Source organism: Heptranchias perlo, chromosome 8, assembly GCF_035084215.1.
Source record: "Heptranchias perlo isolate sHepPer1 chromosome 8, sHepPer1.hap1, whole genome shotgun sequence".
Classification (NCBI taxonomy): Eukaryota; Metazoa; Chordata; class Chondrichthyes; order Hexanchiformes; family Hexanchidae; genus Heptranchias; species Heptranchias perlo.
Window position 1 is genome coordinate 28,266,652 of NC_090332.1, and position 18,807 is coordinate 28,285,458.

General features: G+C 40.9%; 1 protein-coding gene across 2 annotated transcripts in view; it reads left to right on the forward strand.

The window, feature by feature from the left end:
* Positions 1–18,807, forward strand: part of LOC137324505 (REST corepressor 3-like) — a 67,586-nt gene that overhangs the window by 39,083 nt on the left and 9,696 nt on the right. The window contains exons 9-11 of one of the 2 annotated variants that reach the window (XM_067988861.1): positions 2,841–2,918; positions 13,784–13,841; positions 15,694–15,935. In XM_067988861.1, the coding sequence (XP_067844962.1) occupies positions 2,841–2,918; positions 13,784–13,841; positions 15,694–15,935 (378 nt within the window). The remainder of the gene's footprint in view (positions 1–2,840; positions 2,919–13,783; positions 13,842–15,693; positions 15,936–18,807) is intronic. The other variant, XM_067988862.1, reaches the window with a different exon arrangement.

Sequence of the window (18,807 nt, forward strand, 5' to 3'; positions counted from 1 at the left end):
TACCAGTGGTCTGTGCTGGTATGTTGCATGATTTTACAACAACTTGCATTTATACACCTTTAACACAGAAAAACATTGCAAGGCACTTAACAAAGGCATGAGGTAAATGGACGCTGAGACAAAAAAGAGATTAGGATGGGTGACCAAAAACTTGGTCAAAGAAGTGGGTTTTAAGAAGACGGGGTGGTGGCAAGGCAGGAGTTCCCGAGTGGGAGCTAGGCAGCTGAAGGTACAGCCGCCAGAGATAGGATCAAGGGAGGGAGGACGTGCACAAGTACTCGCAGTTAAAGGAACAGAGTTTGGGGGGGTTGGGGGGTGGTGGTTTTGTAGGGCTGGAGGAGGTTACAGATCGAGTCGGCCGAGGCCATAGGAGATTTAAAAACGCTACAAGAGTATTCATTTTGAGGTGTTAGAAGACCGGGAGCCAGGAATGTCGGCAAAGACAGAGGTCTAATGGATGAGAGGGACTTGGTGAGGGATGGGATACAACAGCAGAATTTTAGATGAGCTGAGATGTGAAGAATGGGAGGTCAGCAAGGAGAGGATTGGCGTAATCGAATCTGGAGGCAATGAAAGTTGTCTGAGAGTTTTAATGGGGTCGAACAGAATGCCAAGGTTGCGAACAGGCTGCTCAGCCCAAGTTGGTGGCCGGGGATGGACATGTAGTTGGTGTCAAGGGAATAGAGTTTGTGGTGAGGTTGAAGGCGATGGCTTTGGTTCTAAACTCCAGCAGTAACTGTCGGCATACTTGGGGTCCTTAAGCCTTGGCTCTGCCAACCCTTATTCAAGCTCTCTGAACTTGCTTAAGTTGAGTATGGGGGAGTGTATATGCACTTTGTATAGGGTAAACAAATTCTACACGTGTAGATCACTTGGTAGCATAGTTCAAAAACTGTTAAAAGTAGTGATAGGTTTCCACACATCTCAGATATCTGGCCGACTCAAAAAAAAATCTACTTCCCTCTTAAATACTTTCTTTGACTTGCCTTCAATAGCTACTTGAGGTAACATATTCCATACTCTAATAACTCTTATTAGAAATAAAAATTTCTTCCAACCACCCCTTTCAGGCTTTTGCTACTAATCCTAAATTTATGCACCCTGATACTGATTCAATGACTAGTGGAAATAATCTTTATTTACCCTCCCAAAATCTTACAAAACTTTGAACACATCTGTTAAATTCCCTTCCACGTCCTCTGCTGTAGTGAATAAAGTCGTGAGCCCTGAAGTTATGTCGTGGGATAATAATGGATGAGCACTTAATGCATTTGTCTGAAATTCCTATTTGTACTATTTTTGCTGAGGCATTAACTCCTTTAGTTTAAAAGAGTTAACTCCTCTACTAAAATAACAGAACAATTTCAGAAGAATGCATTGAGCATTCATGCATATTACATGGTGTAAATTCAGGGCTGTAGCTTTTCAAGTGTCTCGTCATAACTATAATGCTCTGATCCCTAGTATCGTCCTCATAAGTCGAGATTGGACCTTTTCCATGGCTTCAATACCATTGCTATAATGGGACTCCCAGAAACGGCACAGAAAAATCCAGATTCTTATCTCCTTTTGTATTCAGTGCTCTATATATAAAATCCAGAATCTTGACCTTTTTTATGACTTCCCCACCCCCCCCCCCCCCCGCCCCAGCTTTAAAGATATGTATATCTGTACCTCTAGATTTATCTGTTATAGTTTTAAAGAGATTCCTCTTAAAGATAATCCAGTAGTTTATGAGGAGTGAGGTTTAGATTGTGATGAGGATCCAGACTACTGCCATTTGAATTCCTCTGCAACAGATAATTGTATTTTTCATAGCTCTTGACCACGCAGTGTCATTGTGAGGTGAGAAGAGGGGGAAGATAAATTGACAGGGATCCTCTGATCCTCCAATCCTCAGATATGGACCTGACTGGTTTTCTATCCTGCCAAAGGATTTCTAATGCCAGCACACTGCTAAACTAAGATTCCCAAATGCTTGTGGCAATTTCAGTTAGTTGCACACCCAAGGTTAGTATTGTGTGTATGGCTGAAGTTTTCAATTAGTGTGTTCGCCAGCCTGCAATTTTCCTCTCCATGAAAATAAATGAGGCGAAATCGCAGGCTGGTGAGTACCCAAGCGGAAAGCTTCGGCCATTTATTTAGTTATTGGTCATGTTTTTATTCTTCTTGCAAACAGTAGAGGGATGGGGGAAGCGTGAAAGCAGCGACACTTTAATCAGAGGAACGAGGATACACGGTACATTTTTGCAATTCTGTTGCTAGGATCTAAAAAAAATCTTATTTTTCACTTTAAAAAAAAAAATCTTTGCAAATTGAAGGAACTCTTGTAAAGATATTTTGTGTTTTAAATATTCTATCACAATAAGTCACTAGGCCCATTTATAGTGTAATTTGGCCAGATATCCAGGTTTATGTGACTGTCCTAATTTTGTTGACTTTATCCTGGTGATTTGATGAGCAGTTTTGGGATATACTTGATGTCCTGGTTTTGATTCATGTTGCCACCTTAAAAATAAATTTGCTTGCGATTTTGCATACAGGTATACCTCTGAGCATAAATGAAACAACAGCTTGTCACCCCCACCCTAGGCCAGTCTTTAGTATGGATTTCATCAGAAGTTAAAGCTTTTACTTCTCCCCTTCCTGCAGCTGCTTTTTGATCTGACATCTGAGATTTGAAAATTTGTAGTCTGGTTATTATAGTTACATTTTATAAATTGCTTAAATTAATTTTACTAACCTATAGAGAAAAATTATGCTGCCTAAAGGAGCAATGTTAATTTCAAAATTGATTACAAAAAGATAGGAAAAAGTCTAATTTTGAAATGGTTTCCCAGGTACAAAATGCCAAGCAAGTTAACAGTGCACTGAAGCAGAAATTAGAAGGAGGCATAGAAGAATTCAGACCACCTGAGGTAAATAATATGGTGCTTATAATTTCGCAACCAATGTAATTCTCTGTCTTGTTGTGTGTGCAGTTTTAGGTCTGTAGTTTTATACATTATATGAAAATATTCCTCTTCATTGACTACCTGTAAAACTAAACAGATCTGGAGACCTGTGGCAAAAGTGGAATTCTGCATCAAGAAATGACTCACTTGGCACAAATAAGTACATCGATGCATCCACAGTGAACACAATGGCATTTCCCATCGTGCACCGACATTTTTGCAAGATTTTTTTTTTAACAACACTTTTGTATGTGTGCTGGTGCAATCCACATCTGTGTTCACACCTGAGGTATGTCTGCATTTGCAGCAATATAAATTTTATAAGACAACCCTCCATTCAATTCTCCCTTTGTCATTTTTGAGAATTAAGTGTGTGCAGTTTAGACCTGGGGAAACCAGAACTGAATATTTCAAAAATTAGACAAGAAAGAAATAGTGTCTGTCTTTTTGCAGACAGGGTTAGTCAACAGCCCAATAGACATTTAAATCTTACAATGGTAATCTTTTTATATGTATGTAAACTGTCAATTGGACTGTGGGCTCTTGCTTTCTGGAGGCATCTTCTATTTACACGCAGCTGTTAATAATTGGCCAAGCTCTGTGTGGAAATCATTTGAATGTTGAAATTGTCGTCTTAGAGTGCAACAAGCATGATAATATTTTATTTTGGTACCAAATTAGGACTCAAATGTGCCTGAGACTACAGAGCCGATTTAAAAAAAAAATTATAATAAAAAGGTGCTTGGTAATTTTACAGAAGTTCAGAATAACTTTTTTTGTGGGCAGCATGTAAAATAAACATTTTAGCAGAAATAACAAGTTGAAAGAGCAAAAAATATTCTAACTTCAATCATTGTTGTGGATTGTTGGTAGCAGTGCACCTGTAATTTACCTCTACATTTCCTGACTTAGTATGGGAATGCACTGAAAATGTTTGACTAAACAAGTCAGTAAGAGGATTAGCAATAATGTGATTTCATTTTCTCGCGTATAACTTGGGTCAGAAATACTCAAAAATACTGTTAAGTGGCATTATACAACAGAATTCTTTTTTGATTATAGGGAGTGTTTAGAGTGTAGCAGATTAAGTTGAAACTGTTTAATTTCTTCAGTAAAATACTTGTCCACAGGATCTACAAATTAATAGATGATCAGGAGGAAAGTTAAAAGGCTATAAGAAAATTTGAGGGTTTACACTTTTGGGGCTGAATTTTATGTGCTGGTGTAAGTTAAATCTAAATGGCTGAAACCTGATGCAAATCTTGCCAGAATGGTAATGTGTCAATAGCACTCAATTTTCTAGGGATGGACCATTTGAAAAATTATTCATAAGATCATGATAATTATGGTTGGGGGAGGCCATTTGTTCCATCTCAGCTCATCCATCCAGAAAGACTCTAAAATCCCCTCATTGCAACATCCAGTTGGTTCTTATAACCCCAGGGTTTTTGCTTTGATTATTGTATCTGGAAGTCCATTCTGTGTGTTGATCACTCTTTGTGTGAAGAAGTACTTCCTGATATTAGTTCTAAATTTGCCTTCCACTAGATTAAACCTGTAATTCCTTGTTCTATTCTCAAGTAATTTTCCAAATTTACCTTTATCCGTACTTTTAACAGTCTTGTATATTTTTATAAGATCACCTCTCAGACATGCCCTGTCAGGACTAAAAAGCTCAAGTTTCACCAGTCTCATAACTGAGACTTCTAAAGCTGAGGATTAGCCTTGTCGCTCTTCTCTGCACAGCTCCAGTGGTTGAATGTCTCTCTTCTGTCTCATTGACCAGAACTAGGCTCAGTATTCAAGGTTGGGTTTGACCAGAGCACTGTATATTTTCATCATGATTTACTCTGAGTTATAGTCTACTGTTTTGGCTGTATAGTTCAACATTCTGTTAGCTTGCTGATTGCTCCTCCAGGACATTTTGAGTGCAAGTCTACTAAGACTCCTAGGTCTATTTCAGTTTTATTGTTAGATGTTTCAACACCATTCATGGAGGCCATGTGTTGTCCATTTTCCTTCCTGTATGTAGTACTTTACATTTGTCTCTGTTAAGCTTCATCTGCCATTAATAAACTTGCAGAGTGAGCATGTAATTGGCAAATGAATTTCAATATAGATAAGTGAGGTGGTGCATTTTTGTAGGAAGAATAAGGAGGCCACATACAACTTGGATAATAAGAGTCTAAATGAGATAGAGGAGCAAAGGGACCTAGGGGTACAGATACACATGTCACTAAAAGTACCGTAAAAAAGACAAATCAAGCATTAGGGTTCATTTCTAGGATAGAATTGAAAAGCAAAGAAGTTATGTTAAACTTGGTTAAACCACACTTGGAGTATTGTGCACAGTTCTGGTCTCCATATTATAGAAAGGATGTAGAGGCATTGGAGAGGGTGCAAAAAAGATTCACAAGGAAGATACCAGAACTGAGAGGATATTCTTATCAAAAAAAGCTGGGGCTGTTTTCTCTAGAAAAGAGATGGCTGAGAGGTGACCTGAGAGAGGTCTTTAAGATAATGATAGGGTAGACGTAGAGAAAATGTTTCCTCTTGGGGGGAGTCCAAAACTAGAGGTCATAAATATAAAATAGTCGCTAATAAATCGAATAGGGAATTCAGGAGAAACTTCTTTACCCAAAGAGTGGTAAGAATGTAGAATGTGCTACCACAAGGAATAGTCGAGGCAAATAGCATAGATGCATTTAAGGGGAAGCTAGATAAGCACATGAGGGAGAAAGGAATAAAACTGCATCCTGATAGGGTTAGATGAAGTAGGGAGGGAGGCGGCTCGTCTGGAGCATAAACGCTGGCGTGAAGCATTTGGGCCGAATGGCCTGTTTCTAAGCTGTAGTTTCGATGTAATTTGTTTTGCCAACTTACATATTTTGTCCAGCTCATTCTGTAATTTATGAGCTGATTTCACTGATCCTCCTAACTTGGTATGATCTATAAATTTAACCAATTTACATTGGGCTTCTGAGTCCAAATAATTGATGTAAATTAGAAATCTTATTAGCCCCAGCATCGATCCATGGGGCACTCCACTCAGTACTTCCCTCCCCCCACCCCAACATCACTTTGACAAGTACCTAATAATTTCTACCCTTCAGCTAATTTCTTATCCATGCCCAATATTTACCCCAAGTTATCTTTGAGCTTAACTAATAGCGTAATTTTGTCAAATGCCTTTAAGAAATCTAGATACACCACATTTTATGGCTTCCCGCAGTTTATTTGGAATGTTACTTCCTCAAAGAAGTCAAGAAAGTTGGTCAGGCAGGATTTTCCTGAATCCAAGTTGACTGCTGTTAATTAAGTTATTATTGTACAAGTAATCTTCAAGTTTACACCAGATAATCCATTCCATTATTTTACACAGAATTGAGGTAACATTAATGTGCCTGTACTTGTCTGGAACTGATTTGTTGCCCCTTTTGAATATGGGAACCATGATAACCTGTTCCTAATCTACTGCATTCTCCCCAGTGTCCAGTGACTCCTTCATAATGATTGGTAATACCTCAGAAATCTCCTCCCTGCAACATCTTGCATTTATACAGTGCCTTTAACTTAGTAAAACGTCCCAGGTGTTTCACAGGAGTGATTATCAAACAAAACTTGACACCGAGACTCTTGCTAATAAGGAGATATTAGGACAGGTGACCAAAAGCTTGGCCAAAGAGGTAGGTTTTAAGGAGCGACTTAAAGGAGGAAAGGGAGGTAGTGAGGCAGAGAAGTTTAGGAAGGGAATTCCAGAGCTTAAGACCTAGGCAGCTGAAGGAATGGCTGCCAATAGTGGAGAAAATCAGAAATGGGCAAGAGGCCAGAATTGGAGGAATGCAGAGATCGCTGAGGGTTGTAGGGCTGGAGAAGGTTACAGAGACAGGGAGGGACGAGGTAATGGAATGATTTGAAAACAAGAATGATAATTTTAAAATCGAGGTGTTACCAGACCGGGAGCTAATATAGGTCAGCGAGCACAGGGGTGATGGATGAACGGGACTTGGTGCGAGTTAGGATACGGGCAGCAGAGTTTTGGGTGAGCTCAAGTTTACGGAGGGTGCAAGGTGGGAGGCTGGCCAGGAGAACATTGGAATAGTGGAGCAGTCTCCTCTAGCACTATGGGATAAATACCGTCTATCACACGGGATTTATTGTTTTGCCCAAATGCAGATTTGGACGATTGCAGGGGGGATGTCTAGTAGTCGGACCAGAAGATTGTGTGCAGATGAAAATTAAAGAGATGTGGACAATTAAAAAGAGCCAGAACAGGAGGACAGAAATCCTTGCAGCTGTAGAAAGGTTCAAAAAGCATTCCAACCTGTTAGAAGGTTTTGCTAAAGTTAAGGGGGGTGGGGGGGAGGAAAGAGTGCTAAGAAGTGATGGGCAGAAATGAAAATACAAGAAACTCAGTGTTCAAGCATTAGTTGGCAGGCAAGTAATGGAGCAGCCCAACATCGGAACTCTTGTTTAATGACTGCAAGAGTAGAGGTGGTGCTGCACGAGGTGATTTTGAGAAGGATGGTCCTATTTTGCCACTTATCCCTATAGATTAGCATTGCAGCAAGCCTGGAAGGAGGTGTAGGCAAACTGGAGGCCATTGCTGACTGTTACGGTCACTGGATATGCTAGACAAATGCTGTATGTTAGCTTCACTGTTTTTGCAGCTGATGACACAGCTGCGCATCTCTGTCCCTGAGCCTGTGATGACATTCTCAATGGCTTTGCCAATGCTTATAGATATAGAAGGTGGCATCTTGGGTGTGACCAAGAAGGCTATATTGGCTTAAGTCACCTTTGCATGCTTGCTTACATGCAGTGCCACTGAGGTGTTGATGATGTTTCTCCTGTGTCATTTGAATATTTTAATAAAGCTCCCATCTATCTCAGGCAGGAGCTTCCTGTACCCGCCCCATGCCTATTAGAAATAAGCATCAACCACAGATGGGTGGAGAACTAACATTACTAGCCTCCTCCCATTCCTGGTCCATCACACCCTGTGTACAAATGCAAGTCTTCCTTTTTGAACTGCGCATGCAGCAAGAAACCAACACAGAAAGCAGCTCCGTTATATCTGAACCGTTAACTATCTTTTATTTTATATGACTTTTAAACCAAATGCATCTCACTAGTGTATAACATACATTCCAAATTTATGGTTGCTATTTTTTTTAAAAGCAGCTAAAGTTACACTTATGGGGGAGTAACTCTGTTAGACTTAGAGGATTTTAAATTGGCTGTGAAGGTATAATTGGTACACCAGAGAGAGTGTGTTAATTTTTTGCTTTATCTTAATTGCTATGACTTACCAGTGTGGAAGGTGCTAGAATTTATTGTGGCCTGATTATATCAGCTAATACAACTCATGAGGATATTAAAAGACTAAAACTACTTTTCCTCTTCACAGCAAGTCAGCTTTTGATCAAATGTCTTGCTTCTTCCCCTAATGACTTAGTGGTAAGCATACTCCCCCTTGTGGTACTCAGGAATCTTCCATGTTCAATCTCCAGACTGTGCTGAGAACTGATTTTAGTAGAGGTGCAACAATTGGTCTCAGTGCCCCTGCGCTTGGCAGGAAGAAGAGATCATGCAGAATTCCTGGTCCTGATTGCAAAATGGTGATCTTGGCTAAAAAGACTGTGCGTGCACGTGTGTGTGTGTGGACTTCAGGTGAGAACAGGATCGGGCTCAACTGTTTTCCCCCCTCACACAATAAAATAATCTGCTGTGGTTCACATGAAGAATGGGGGCATGGGTGAAGTACCAGAGGGCTGCTGATAACCTTGGGAAGGAAAGGGGACGGGAGAACTTGCTTTTCACCAAAATTGCTATCATTAGGTTTCTAATTTGGTTCTATTGTTTGAACCAAAGTAAAGGGTCTCTTAAAGTAAATTGCACTTTAGCCACATAGTTTTAACTATAACAACTTATTCAGTGTGACTAAGCAAAGTTTATTAGGTAGCTGACAGATGCATGCACCATTTGGGGAGGGCAAACAAGGCAAGGGAGTACACAATAAATGGGAGGATACTGAAAAGTGTAGAGGCAGTGCATGTCCACCTTGGAGTGCATGTCCACAGATCCCTGAAGGTAGCAGGACAGGTAGATAAAGTGGTTAAGAAGGCATATGGAATACTTTCCTTTATTAGCCGAGGCATAGAATATAAGAGCAGGGAGGTTATGCTGGAACTGTATAAATCACCGGTTAGGCCACAGCTTAAGTACTGTGTACAGTTCTGGTCACCACATTACTGGAAGGATAGAATTGCACTAGAGAGGGTACAGAGGAGATTTACGAGAATGTTAGGACTGGAGAATTTTAGCTATGAGGAAAGATTGGATAGGCTAGGGTTGTTCTCTTTGAAACAGAGGAGGCTGAGGGATAATTTAATTGAGGTGTACAAAATTATGAGAGGCCTAGATAGAGTGGATAGGAAGGACCTATTTCCCTTAGCAGAGAGGTCAGTGACCAGGGGGCATAGATTTAAAGTGATTGGTAGAAGGATTAGAGGGAAGCTGAGGAAAAACTTTTTTCACCCAGATGGTGGTGGGGATCTGGAACTCACTGCCTGAAAGGGTGGTAGAGGCAGACACCCTCAACTCATTTAAAAAGTACCTGGATGTGCACCTGAAGTGCCGTGATCGACAAGGCTACGGACCAAGTGCTGGAAAGTGGGATTAGGCTGGGTGGCTCGTTTTTGGCCAGCGCGGACACGATGGGCCGAATGGCCTCCTGTGCCGTAAATTTTCTATGATTCTATGATAAGGCAATCCATTAGCCATATGTGATACTGAAATAGAATATCTCTATTCACCTTTTTGTGAACTGGTTACTAATATGATCTGATTGTATGTTTAGTAATTGTCCTTAATGGCTGATAGGGAACACCACTAGACACAAGGGTGCAAGATACTGGACTCCTGGTGGTGTACAGCAGCTAACAGAAAATAACAGAAGCGGAGCAGCTTGTGCATTTTCCAATTGCTGTTGTTCTAGGACAAACATTTAATGTGTTTGTGCTAAATCCTTTTGTATGCTTTTTTTCATGCAGCCATGAAGCTGTATATGGAGAATTTATTACGAGAGTGTTAAGTGTTTTGTATGAGAACTGTGCCCATCAAAAAATGCATCCTGTTCTTCCTATCAGAAATTTAGTACCAGTAATATATACAATTCATATATTGATCAGACACTTTATTTTAAAAGTGGAGCAGCTTGTAGCCTGGGTTATGACATAATTAAGATACAAAATACTAGATTGTGTGACTTTCTAGAATATTACAAGCAGGTTTCTGCAGCATGTTTTGTTGATTATCATGCATTCATTGCTGTATAAATTGAGTGGGAGTGTTTTGCAAAGATGTAATGCAGTTGCGGTCAGAAAAATGAGTCGGGTAAAGGGGAACATTATTTGAAAGGCATGATGTGGAGATGCCGGTGATGGACTGGGGTGGACAAATGTAAGGAATCTTACAACACCAGGTTATAGTCCAACAGTTCTATTTGAAAATCACAAGCTTTCGGAGGCTTTCTCCTTCGTCAGGTGAAGGAGAAAGCCTCCGAAAGCTTGTGATTTTCAAATAGAACTGTTGGACTATAACCTGGTGGTGTAAGATTCCTTACATTATTTGAAAGGGGTTAGGAGGTACTTTCAACGTGCTTTTCCTCCAAAAGCATGCATGTGATATATATTAATATTTGTTTTGGGTGTTGGCTTCTTGAGAAGGTATATTTTCATTTAAGCCCTTTAAATAGCAGCCTGGCATTTTGGATCTCCCTTTTGGATTCTGTCTCTTAGCTACTTGCTGTTGAGCCAAAGGGAGAGGAATAAACAAGGAGGACATCAGCTTTCTTTAGTCTTGGACGATATTTTTATTTACTAGGATTGTTGTGCCAAAATTGGGATCTGTCATCCAAGAAGTTCTTTACTGTTCAGGAGGCAAAAAATGGCAGTCTCCAGCAGGAGCTTTTGACTGATGGGAATATCTCTTTTAATGAATTATTCATTAAGGTACTCTTTCTGGGCCAGTATTTGAAAATATTCCCATGCTCCTGCAAGTAATATTAATCTTTAAGGACATAAGTGCCTCCAAATTGTGTTAGAGCCTGTAACAGGTCCCTTAGATACTGATATTAAATATATATCTGAACAGCAATGTTTTAGGTGTTGATTTTGATCATACCACACAAATATTTACTTACCAGTTCTGCGTGTTAAACTGGAAAGAGCCAGCAGGTCAATCAGCATCTGAAAGTTAATATTTTCACTGATATCCTTTTAGTTCTGATGAAGGGTTTCCTCTGAAATGTTAACCCTTTTTCAGATGCTGGCTTAGCTGCATGTGTATTTCCAGCATTTCTATTACAGATTTCCAGGACTTATCCTGTTTTTATTTCAGATTTCAGCTTTCATCATTGCACATGGGTGGGGAAAGTATTTTGGCACTATGCAATAACCTACAACAAATCTTGCCATTTGCTACATTTGCTATGTGTAATGCAATTTGCTACCCAAGTACTGCAATTTTACATAAAATAAAATTCTGGGGATGGCGAAAATCATGCTATCTGAACAACAGCAAATCACACTCACTGCATATTTGTAGTCCCTCTGTTAGTTTGTGACAGAATGGATTTTACTTTCGTTATTACTATTAAATGGTCCAATTTTTAAATCTGTTATGACCAGAAAAAATGTACCTGATTTTTTTTATATTGGTATGTACATGTATAAATATATACAGTAGAGTGAAGGTCACCAGAAGAATTGAGGCCATAGTCTATAACGAACTACAGTACAAAGCAGCCCATTGTCATTCTTGCAGGCTTGATATCGGTTTTTGATTATCCTATAACACATTTGTCAAGTCTCGAAGTGTAAGCCTTGCATACTTTCAACTAAGTGTGCAAAAATGGTACATTTGACACCCGTCTACCGATGTTGACCAGTTTCAAAAAAACAAACATTTTTTAAAATGTGGGAACAAGTACAAGAGAGAGAATCATCAAACAGAAACTTCTGTGAGGACCCAGATGTGGTATGTAACCATATCACACCGAAAAAAAACTTGGCATTGATGTGAAATGTTTGTTGTTAAAGCACCTGGTGAATAAATGCCGTTGGCTGCAGGATGCTGATGGTTTTGTTGCAGAGTTATCTAAGTTCTGTTTTTTGTAAAGAATGAATGTATGTCCTGTATGGCTTGTTTTCAATGTGTGCCAGGAAACCACCATGGACAGTGTCTATTAGTGAGTCTCTGCCTTTTTTCCCCCTCTGAAGTAGTGACTCATGATTGGATTGCAGTGAGTTTAAGGCACAGGTATTGTATCCAAGTGTCAATCCTTCTATGTAAGCCAAGACACTGGAGGCTAAGTTTAACCCTGTCGGCCCAGTTGAAATCAGGCAGTTTTAATCACCTGGGAGACTTATTTGATGATGTCCTGCACCCTTCCATTTTTAACCTGCTCTTCTAAAACCAGCAGGGTCCTTCTTCAAATATGCAGATCGGGCTGCAATGGCGAAATCAGACCCGACAACTGTTTTAATTGGTGGCTTGAGTGGGGAAATAGTTGTGGCTTTCCCGCCAAATTAACCTGGTTAGGGGGGTTGGGAGAGTTAGGGCCAGAAGAGGCCCAAACATGTAAGTTTTTTAAACTTTTGTTTTGATTTGCTTGTGGGGCCAGGAGGAGCAAGAGTGCCTTAGAAGGAAAGTTAAGGCCTCCGTTACCCCAGATTCCCCCACTCCTCGATCGCGAGGCTCTCCCAAAACTCCCTGCAACATACCCGAGGACTATTCCTTTGGTACCAGATGGCAGCTGACGTTCAGCTCCCACCCATCTGCCACCTGCCATTCTCGCTGATTTCAGATGGGGCTTGCAGATTAAGCACAGGGGTTAAAAGCCCCCTGGCCTCGCTGTCGAGATCCGGATGGTTTGTTGTCCGTCTCTGCCCCCGTCCGTCTGATTACTGTCCCGAGTTAAAATCAGGACTTGAGTGTCAGCGGTGCATTCGAGCGTGGGACCCATCGCAGTTCAGCTAAATCTTTCCCAGGTGATCTGGTACATATGTATACTTACCAGCTAGAGTGACTGGGTAGTAATCAGGAGATTCAGCTCTGCCTGACTACTTTTTCTCTTTTTTTGCATTTCCCCATCTCCTCTAGGCCCCATTTCCCTAACTGGGGATATTGAGGGAAATTTTAGCACTGCTATTGTCATCCTGCTGAGATCAGTTAACTTGGCAAAGAAAATGAAGATCGAGCTTGTGACTTTTCTGTTGAATGCTACAGCATGCTAGGCATTTACCCACTGAGCTATTGGGAGAGCGTGCTTTTTTTTAGGGGAAAAAATTGATTTGAGACTTGTGATGCTGGTGATAGTACTAAAATTTTCTATCTAGCTATATTAATAAAAACAAACCAGTACCAGAGGGAAATCTGTGTTCGCTTTTAAAATAGATACTTTTCTTCAAACAACATTGTGGTAAAGATGGACTATGGCCCAATATGAGGTTGGACCCATTTCAGACGCTCTTGGGGAGTGGAAAGAGCACCGTGAAATTGATGCTTTTTGCCCCTGTTCTGAAAAACAGTTGCTGCGGGGTCCAATTCCTTCTCCATTTGGTTCAATTTCCCTGCTTATTACAGATTTTTTTAAACCTTGTACAATAATTTGTTCAGAGAAAATGCATTGCAGGTTTTTTGAAGTTCCCATGGTCAACTGTTTTTTTAAAAAAAAATATTCATTCCAGACGTAAATCGTTGTTTGTAGATGGTGGAGAGTTATGATGTATAACTGACTTTTATTTCCCCATTTTTATTTAAAGTCTACTCAGAAAATCAATGCACGTTGGACAACAGAGGAGCAGCTGCTTGCAGTACAAGGTGCGCTTCATCCGAAGGCCTGAATCTGAAGCTGGGATTTCATCAATGATATTTCTCATTTGTTACTTTATACAAAAATTCCTAAGGCCCTTCAGGCACTTCTATACCCTTATACTTGGCCACCAATGATCTTAAGAAAAAAAGGGATCCATTTTTTTCTGGAAGAATTCAGAATATTTTGTTTTCTACTGTTACTAGTAGTACTTTTAATGGTCAAGATTGATATAAAGGAATAATAAGAGGATTGACCTAAGCAAATATATAACTTCCTGCTTAAAGATATCACAAATATTAATTACACAGTGAATGCTATTTCAGATGAACTTCTGTGGAATTTTAAATCTTAAAAAACAGTAGTTCATGAAACATGTAGATTTACGTGTGTCTTGTGAGCAAGATGTATAAAGATTGATCAGATACTTGGGACATCTATAATTGGTTTTGGACAGGAATTTAAAGCACATTTTCTTACCTACTCAAGAAAATTCTGAAAATGTGTGTAAAGGCAGTATAATACTAAACTATGCAGACCATAAGATTCCCAGCTTGAAATCCAGTCTATGTGGACTTTATTAATCTCAGTCAGAGCAGCAGTTGGAGCACTTAAAGTTGGCCTCAGATTTGAGCTAGGTAGGGAAAAGCATCATTTAGGCTTCCTGCTCCTTATCGTTATCCGCTGATACTGCTGGAAAATCTATGTTTGCGGACGTCTGGTGAGAACAGAAATCAGGCTCAGTTGTGATGCATTTCAAGGTCACTTGCTAGGCTCAAGCATGAAGGGTGACCACTTGTGCCACAGCCTGAACATCAGAAGACCACCTTCTACTTTACCACTATGATACTTTTCTGTTTCCCACACCAGCTGCCCTGTGGCCTCCAGAGTAAGTTTGCCAACTGCTAAATTATGGGCAGTTTTGTGGTTAGGGGCCTATACCCACTTTGAACTGGGCTGAGACTGTTCAAACTATTTTCTTGCTGCAGTCCTGCGCCAGCAGAAGAGTCCTTCTTTCAGTTAGTGTGAACTGAATTTGAACCTAGAGGTAAAGGCTAGTGTCTTACCCACTTCTTCGAGTTTTTTTTATAGTAAATCCCATTAGCAATTTTACATTCGAGTGTTACTATCTCTTAAAAATAAAACTTTCAAAAATTAACATCAAAATTCTTAATTTTTGTTATCTTTCTCAGTTTTTGCATTCAGCCTCATAATGGGGAGATTGGAGATGTAGTAATCTTGAGTTAACATTGATAGAAATAGTCACTTAATCCATAGATGCTTTAGCTTCAAATGGATATGTTAATTCAGCTCCCTCACACTTTAGAGCTCAGTAACTCCTCCAATCCAATTCACCCAATGATGTTGGGACTTTAGTATATTCCAAAAAATTTAAACCTGAAGGTACAAGTAAAATATTAGAATTAAGTTCTTTGTACCCAGTTTCTATATATTATACACACACTGCACTGATAGTGACTTTTCTTTTTAAATATCTGAAGCTGTCTTGGCATATGAAAATACTTCACCCTAATATTAGGGATTCTTGGTTCATTGTGCAATACTTTTTAATTACAGGTGCAAAATGTTTTGTTCTTGTATTCCTCTATGTTGCTAATTAAATAACAGCACATTCAGGTGATTATTCACCTGAATTCACTTTGAATTCTTTACACATAGCAGAATTGCTCACCTAGGTAAAAATGCACTTACTTCTCTTTCTTTCCCCACCATATGTCACTTACATTGGTCATTTTCCTACTGTTCTATTTGGATTTGTAGTCAGTCATTTCCCCTCTTATTGCTTCATTGTTGGGAGAAGAATTTACAAGCTAAAAATGTCTTGTGTGACTGTTGCAGGTGTCCGCAAATATGGGAAGGACTTTCAAGCCATCGCAGACGTAATTGGAAACAAAACTGTCGGCCAAGTGAAGAACTTTTTTGTTAACTACAGACGCCGTTTTAATCTTGAAGAGGTCCTACAGGAATGGGAGGCAGAACAAGGAACACAAGAATCAAATGGAGTTTCTCCCTCATCAGGGGAGGAAGGAAAGCCTACCTTGAATTCTCTTCCGGCTAAAAGTCCAGATGTAGAAGAGGAGGTAGTACATTTTTCCATCATTATCTTTGTATCAGATGTGTATTTACAATGTTAAAAATCAAATACTAAATATTTTATGACACATCAAGGTGCTTTCTGACACAAAGTTTTACCTTGGAATAATTGCAGTATAGTTTTTTAAAACTAAAATAGGCACGTACATATAGACAGTGCTGATCTGATAACTTGATAGTATATATTTCAATAAAGTTTAAGAAGGTGATGGCGGGGGTTTTCTGCTTCTGCAATCACCAACCCCAATTTTCTGCCCATTGAAATGAGTAGACGGAAGCTTGCGGGCTGATGAGTACAGAAGCAGAAAACCCCAGCCAATAAATCTTCTTTGCTCCCGCACAAACTTTATTGAATTTTTTAATATATCAATACAACAGAGAAAAGCCTATGCCAGCTTTGAAACTGAAGTTTATCCATATAAACTACTGAAAGTAAGTGAGCCTTTTTAATAGAGTGCACATTAAATAAAATTGATCTTGCCAGCACTATTTTAGTTTGGAGACAATGGCCACGATTTTAACACCCCAGCCACCCCCCCCACCCCCCCCCCCCCCGACGGGCAGGAAAGGGTGGGATGAGGGGTTAAAATTATCAAATTCGAAATCCCCCCTCCAACCCGCTGCGCAGTAATATTTACGGCGGTGATTCAAGCCCCTGGACGAGACTCCCGCTAAAAACAGGTGTGGGCCTACTTAACATTCAAAAGTCACGGCCCGATAATGTCATCACTGCCACAACGGAATTTTAAGGTCCACGGAGGGGGAGTCCCGGACTTGGCTGGAGGAGAAGGCTGGCCAGAGGAGGCTCAGATAAGTTACTAAACTTTTCCTCTCTTTAAATGCCTTGTGGGCCGGAGGAGCAGGAGTCCTCCACTCTTCCCCCCGCCCCCCAGGGCCATGAAGGAGGCCTTGGGCCTCCCCAGCCCCGGCATCCACTCCCCTTACCCCCCACCCCTCCCCCCCCCCCCCCCGGATCTTCGAGGAATCCTCAGCCCTCTCATTCGCGCATTGCGAAGAAGGATGCCCAGCCGTCCCGATCTCAGCACAAACAGGGAATGCCCAGCCCTCCCGATTCTTAGGCCAATGTCAAGGGAATCTTCAGCCCAGCTGTGGCCTCATGCAGCTAAATTCTCGTTCCAGCCTGCCGGCCAGGTAATGAATCTGGTCAGTTGTCAGGCAGGAATCCAGGAAGTTTTATTTAAATGAGGCCCTGCCGTTAAGATCCCGACGTGGCCAGATGTACCGCCTGCTACTGGACTCGCGTGCACCCATCCCATCCCCACCACGTTTCCCCCCCCCCCCCCCGCCGCCGTAAAAATCGAGACCAATATTTCAGTTTGCAGTATATTATAGGACTGATTCCGCAGTGGTGTGTTTTGAGTGTACGTATGTATTCTGTGAGTGTGACTCACTGAAGTGGGTTAGTATGACTGAGCACCTGATTCACAAAATGCTGAATCTGTTAACTTATTTTTTTAAAAGCCTGCAACTTTTATGAGGCCTCACACAGAGCATGCACCTCCTAATTGTAGTCAGTAGTGTGTCAATTGGTGCCGTGTTCAATTCGGACTCTGAGGCAGGAAGTTGTCTTGGGTTGTAGTGCAAAACCGGCGCTGGTGAAGCGGCCACCTGTTTTACACGCTGCCCGATTTTCTTTTCCATAAACGAATTTCTATAGAATCATAGAATCATAGAAGTTACAACATGGAAACAGGCCCTTCGGCCCAACATGTCCATGTCGCCCAGTTTATACCACTAAGCTAGTCCCAATTGCCTGCACTTGGCCCATATCCCTCTATACCCATCTTACCCATGTAACTGTCCAAATGCTTTTTAAAAGACAAAATTGTACCCGCCTCTACTACTGCCTCTGGCAGCTCGTTCCAGACACTCACCACCCTTTGAGTGAAAAAATTGCCCCTCTGGACCCTTTTGTATCTCTCCCCTCTCACCTTAAATCTATGCCCCCTCGTTATAGACTCCCCTACCTTTGGGAAAAGATTTTGACTATCGACCTTATCTATGCCCCTCATTATTTTATAGACTTCTATAAGATCACCCCTTAACCTCCTACTCTCCAGGGAAAAAAGTCCCAGTCTGTCTAACCTCTCCCTGTAAGTCAAACCATCAAGTCCCGGTAGCATCCTAGTAAATCTTTTCTGCACTCTTTCTAGTTTAATAATATCCTTTCTATAATAGGGTGACCAGAACTGTACACAGTACTCCAAGTGTGGCCTCACCAATGCCCTGTACAACTTCAACAAGACATCCCAACTCCTGCATTCAATGTTCTGACCAATGAAACCAAGCATGCCGAATGCCTTCTTCACCACCCTATCCACCTGTGACTCCACTTTCAAGGAGCTATGAATCTGTACTCCTAGATCTCTTTGTTCTATAACTCTCCCCAACGCCCTACCATTAACGGAGTAGGTCCTGGCCCGATTCGATCTACCAAAATGCATCACCTCACATTTATCTAAATTAAACTCCATCTGCCATTCATCGGCCCACTGGCCCAATTGATCAAGATCCCGTTGCAATCTTAGATAACCTTCTTCACTGTCCACAATGCCACCAATCTTGGTGTCATCTGCAAACTTACTAACCATGCCTCCTAAATTCTCATCCAAATCATTAATATAAATAACAAATAACAGCGGACCCAGCACCGATCCCTGAGGCACACCGCTGGACACAGGCATCCAGTTTGAAAAACAACCCTCTCCAACCACCCTCTGTCTTCTGTCGTCAAGCCAATTTTGTATCCAATTGGCTACCTCACCTTGGATCCCATGAGATTTAACCTTATGTAACAACCTACCATGCGGTACCTTGTCAAATGCTTTGCTGAAGTCC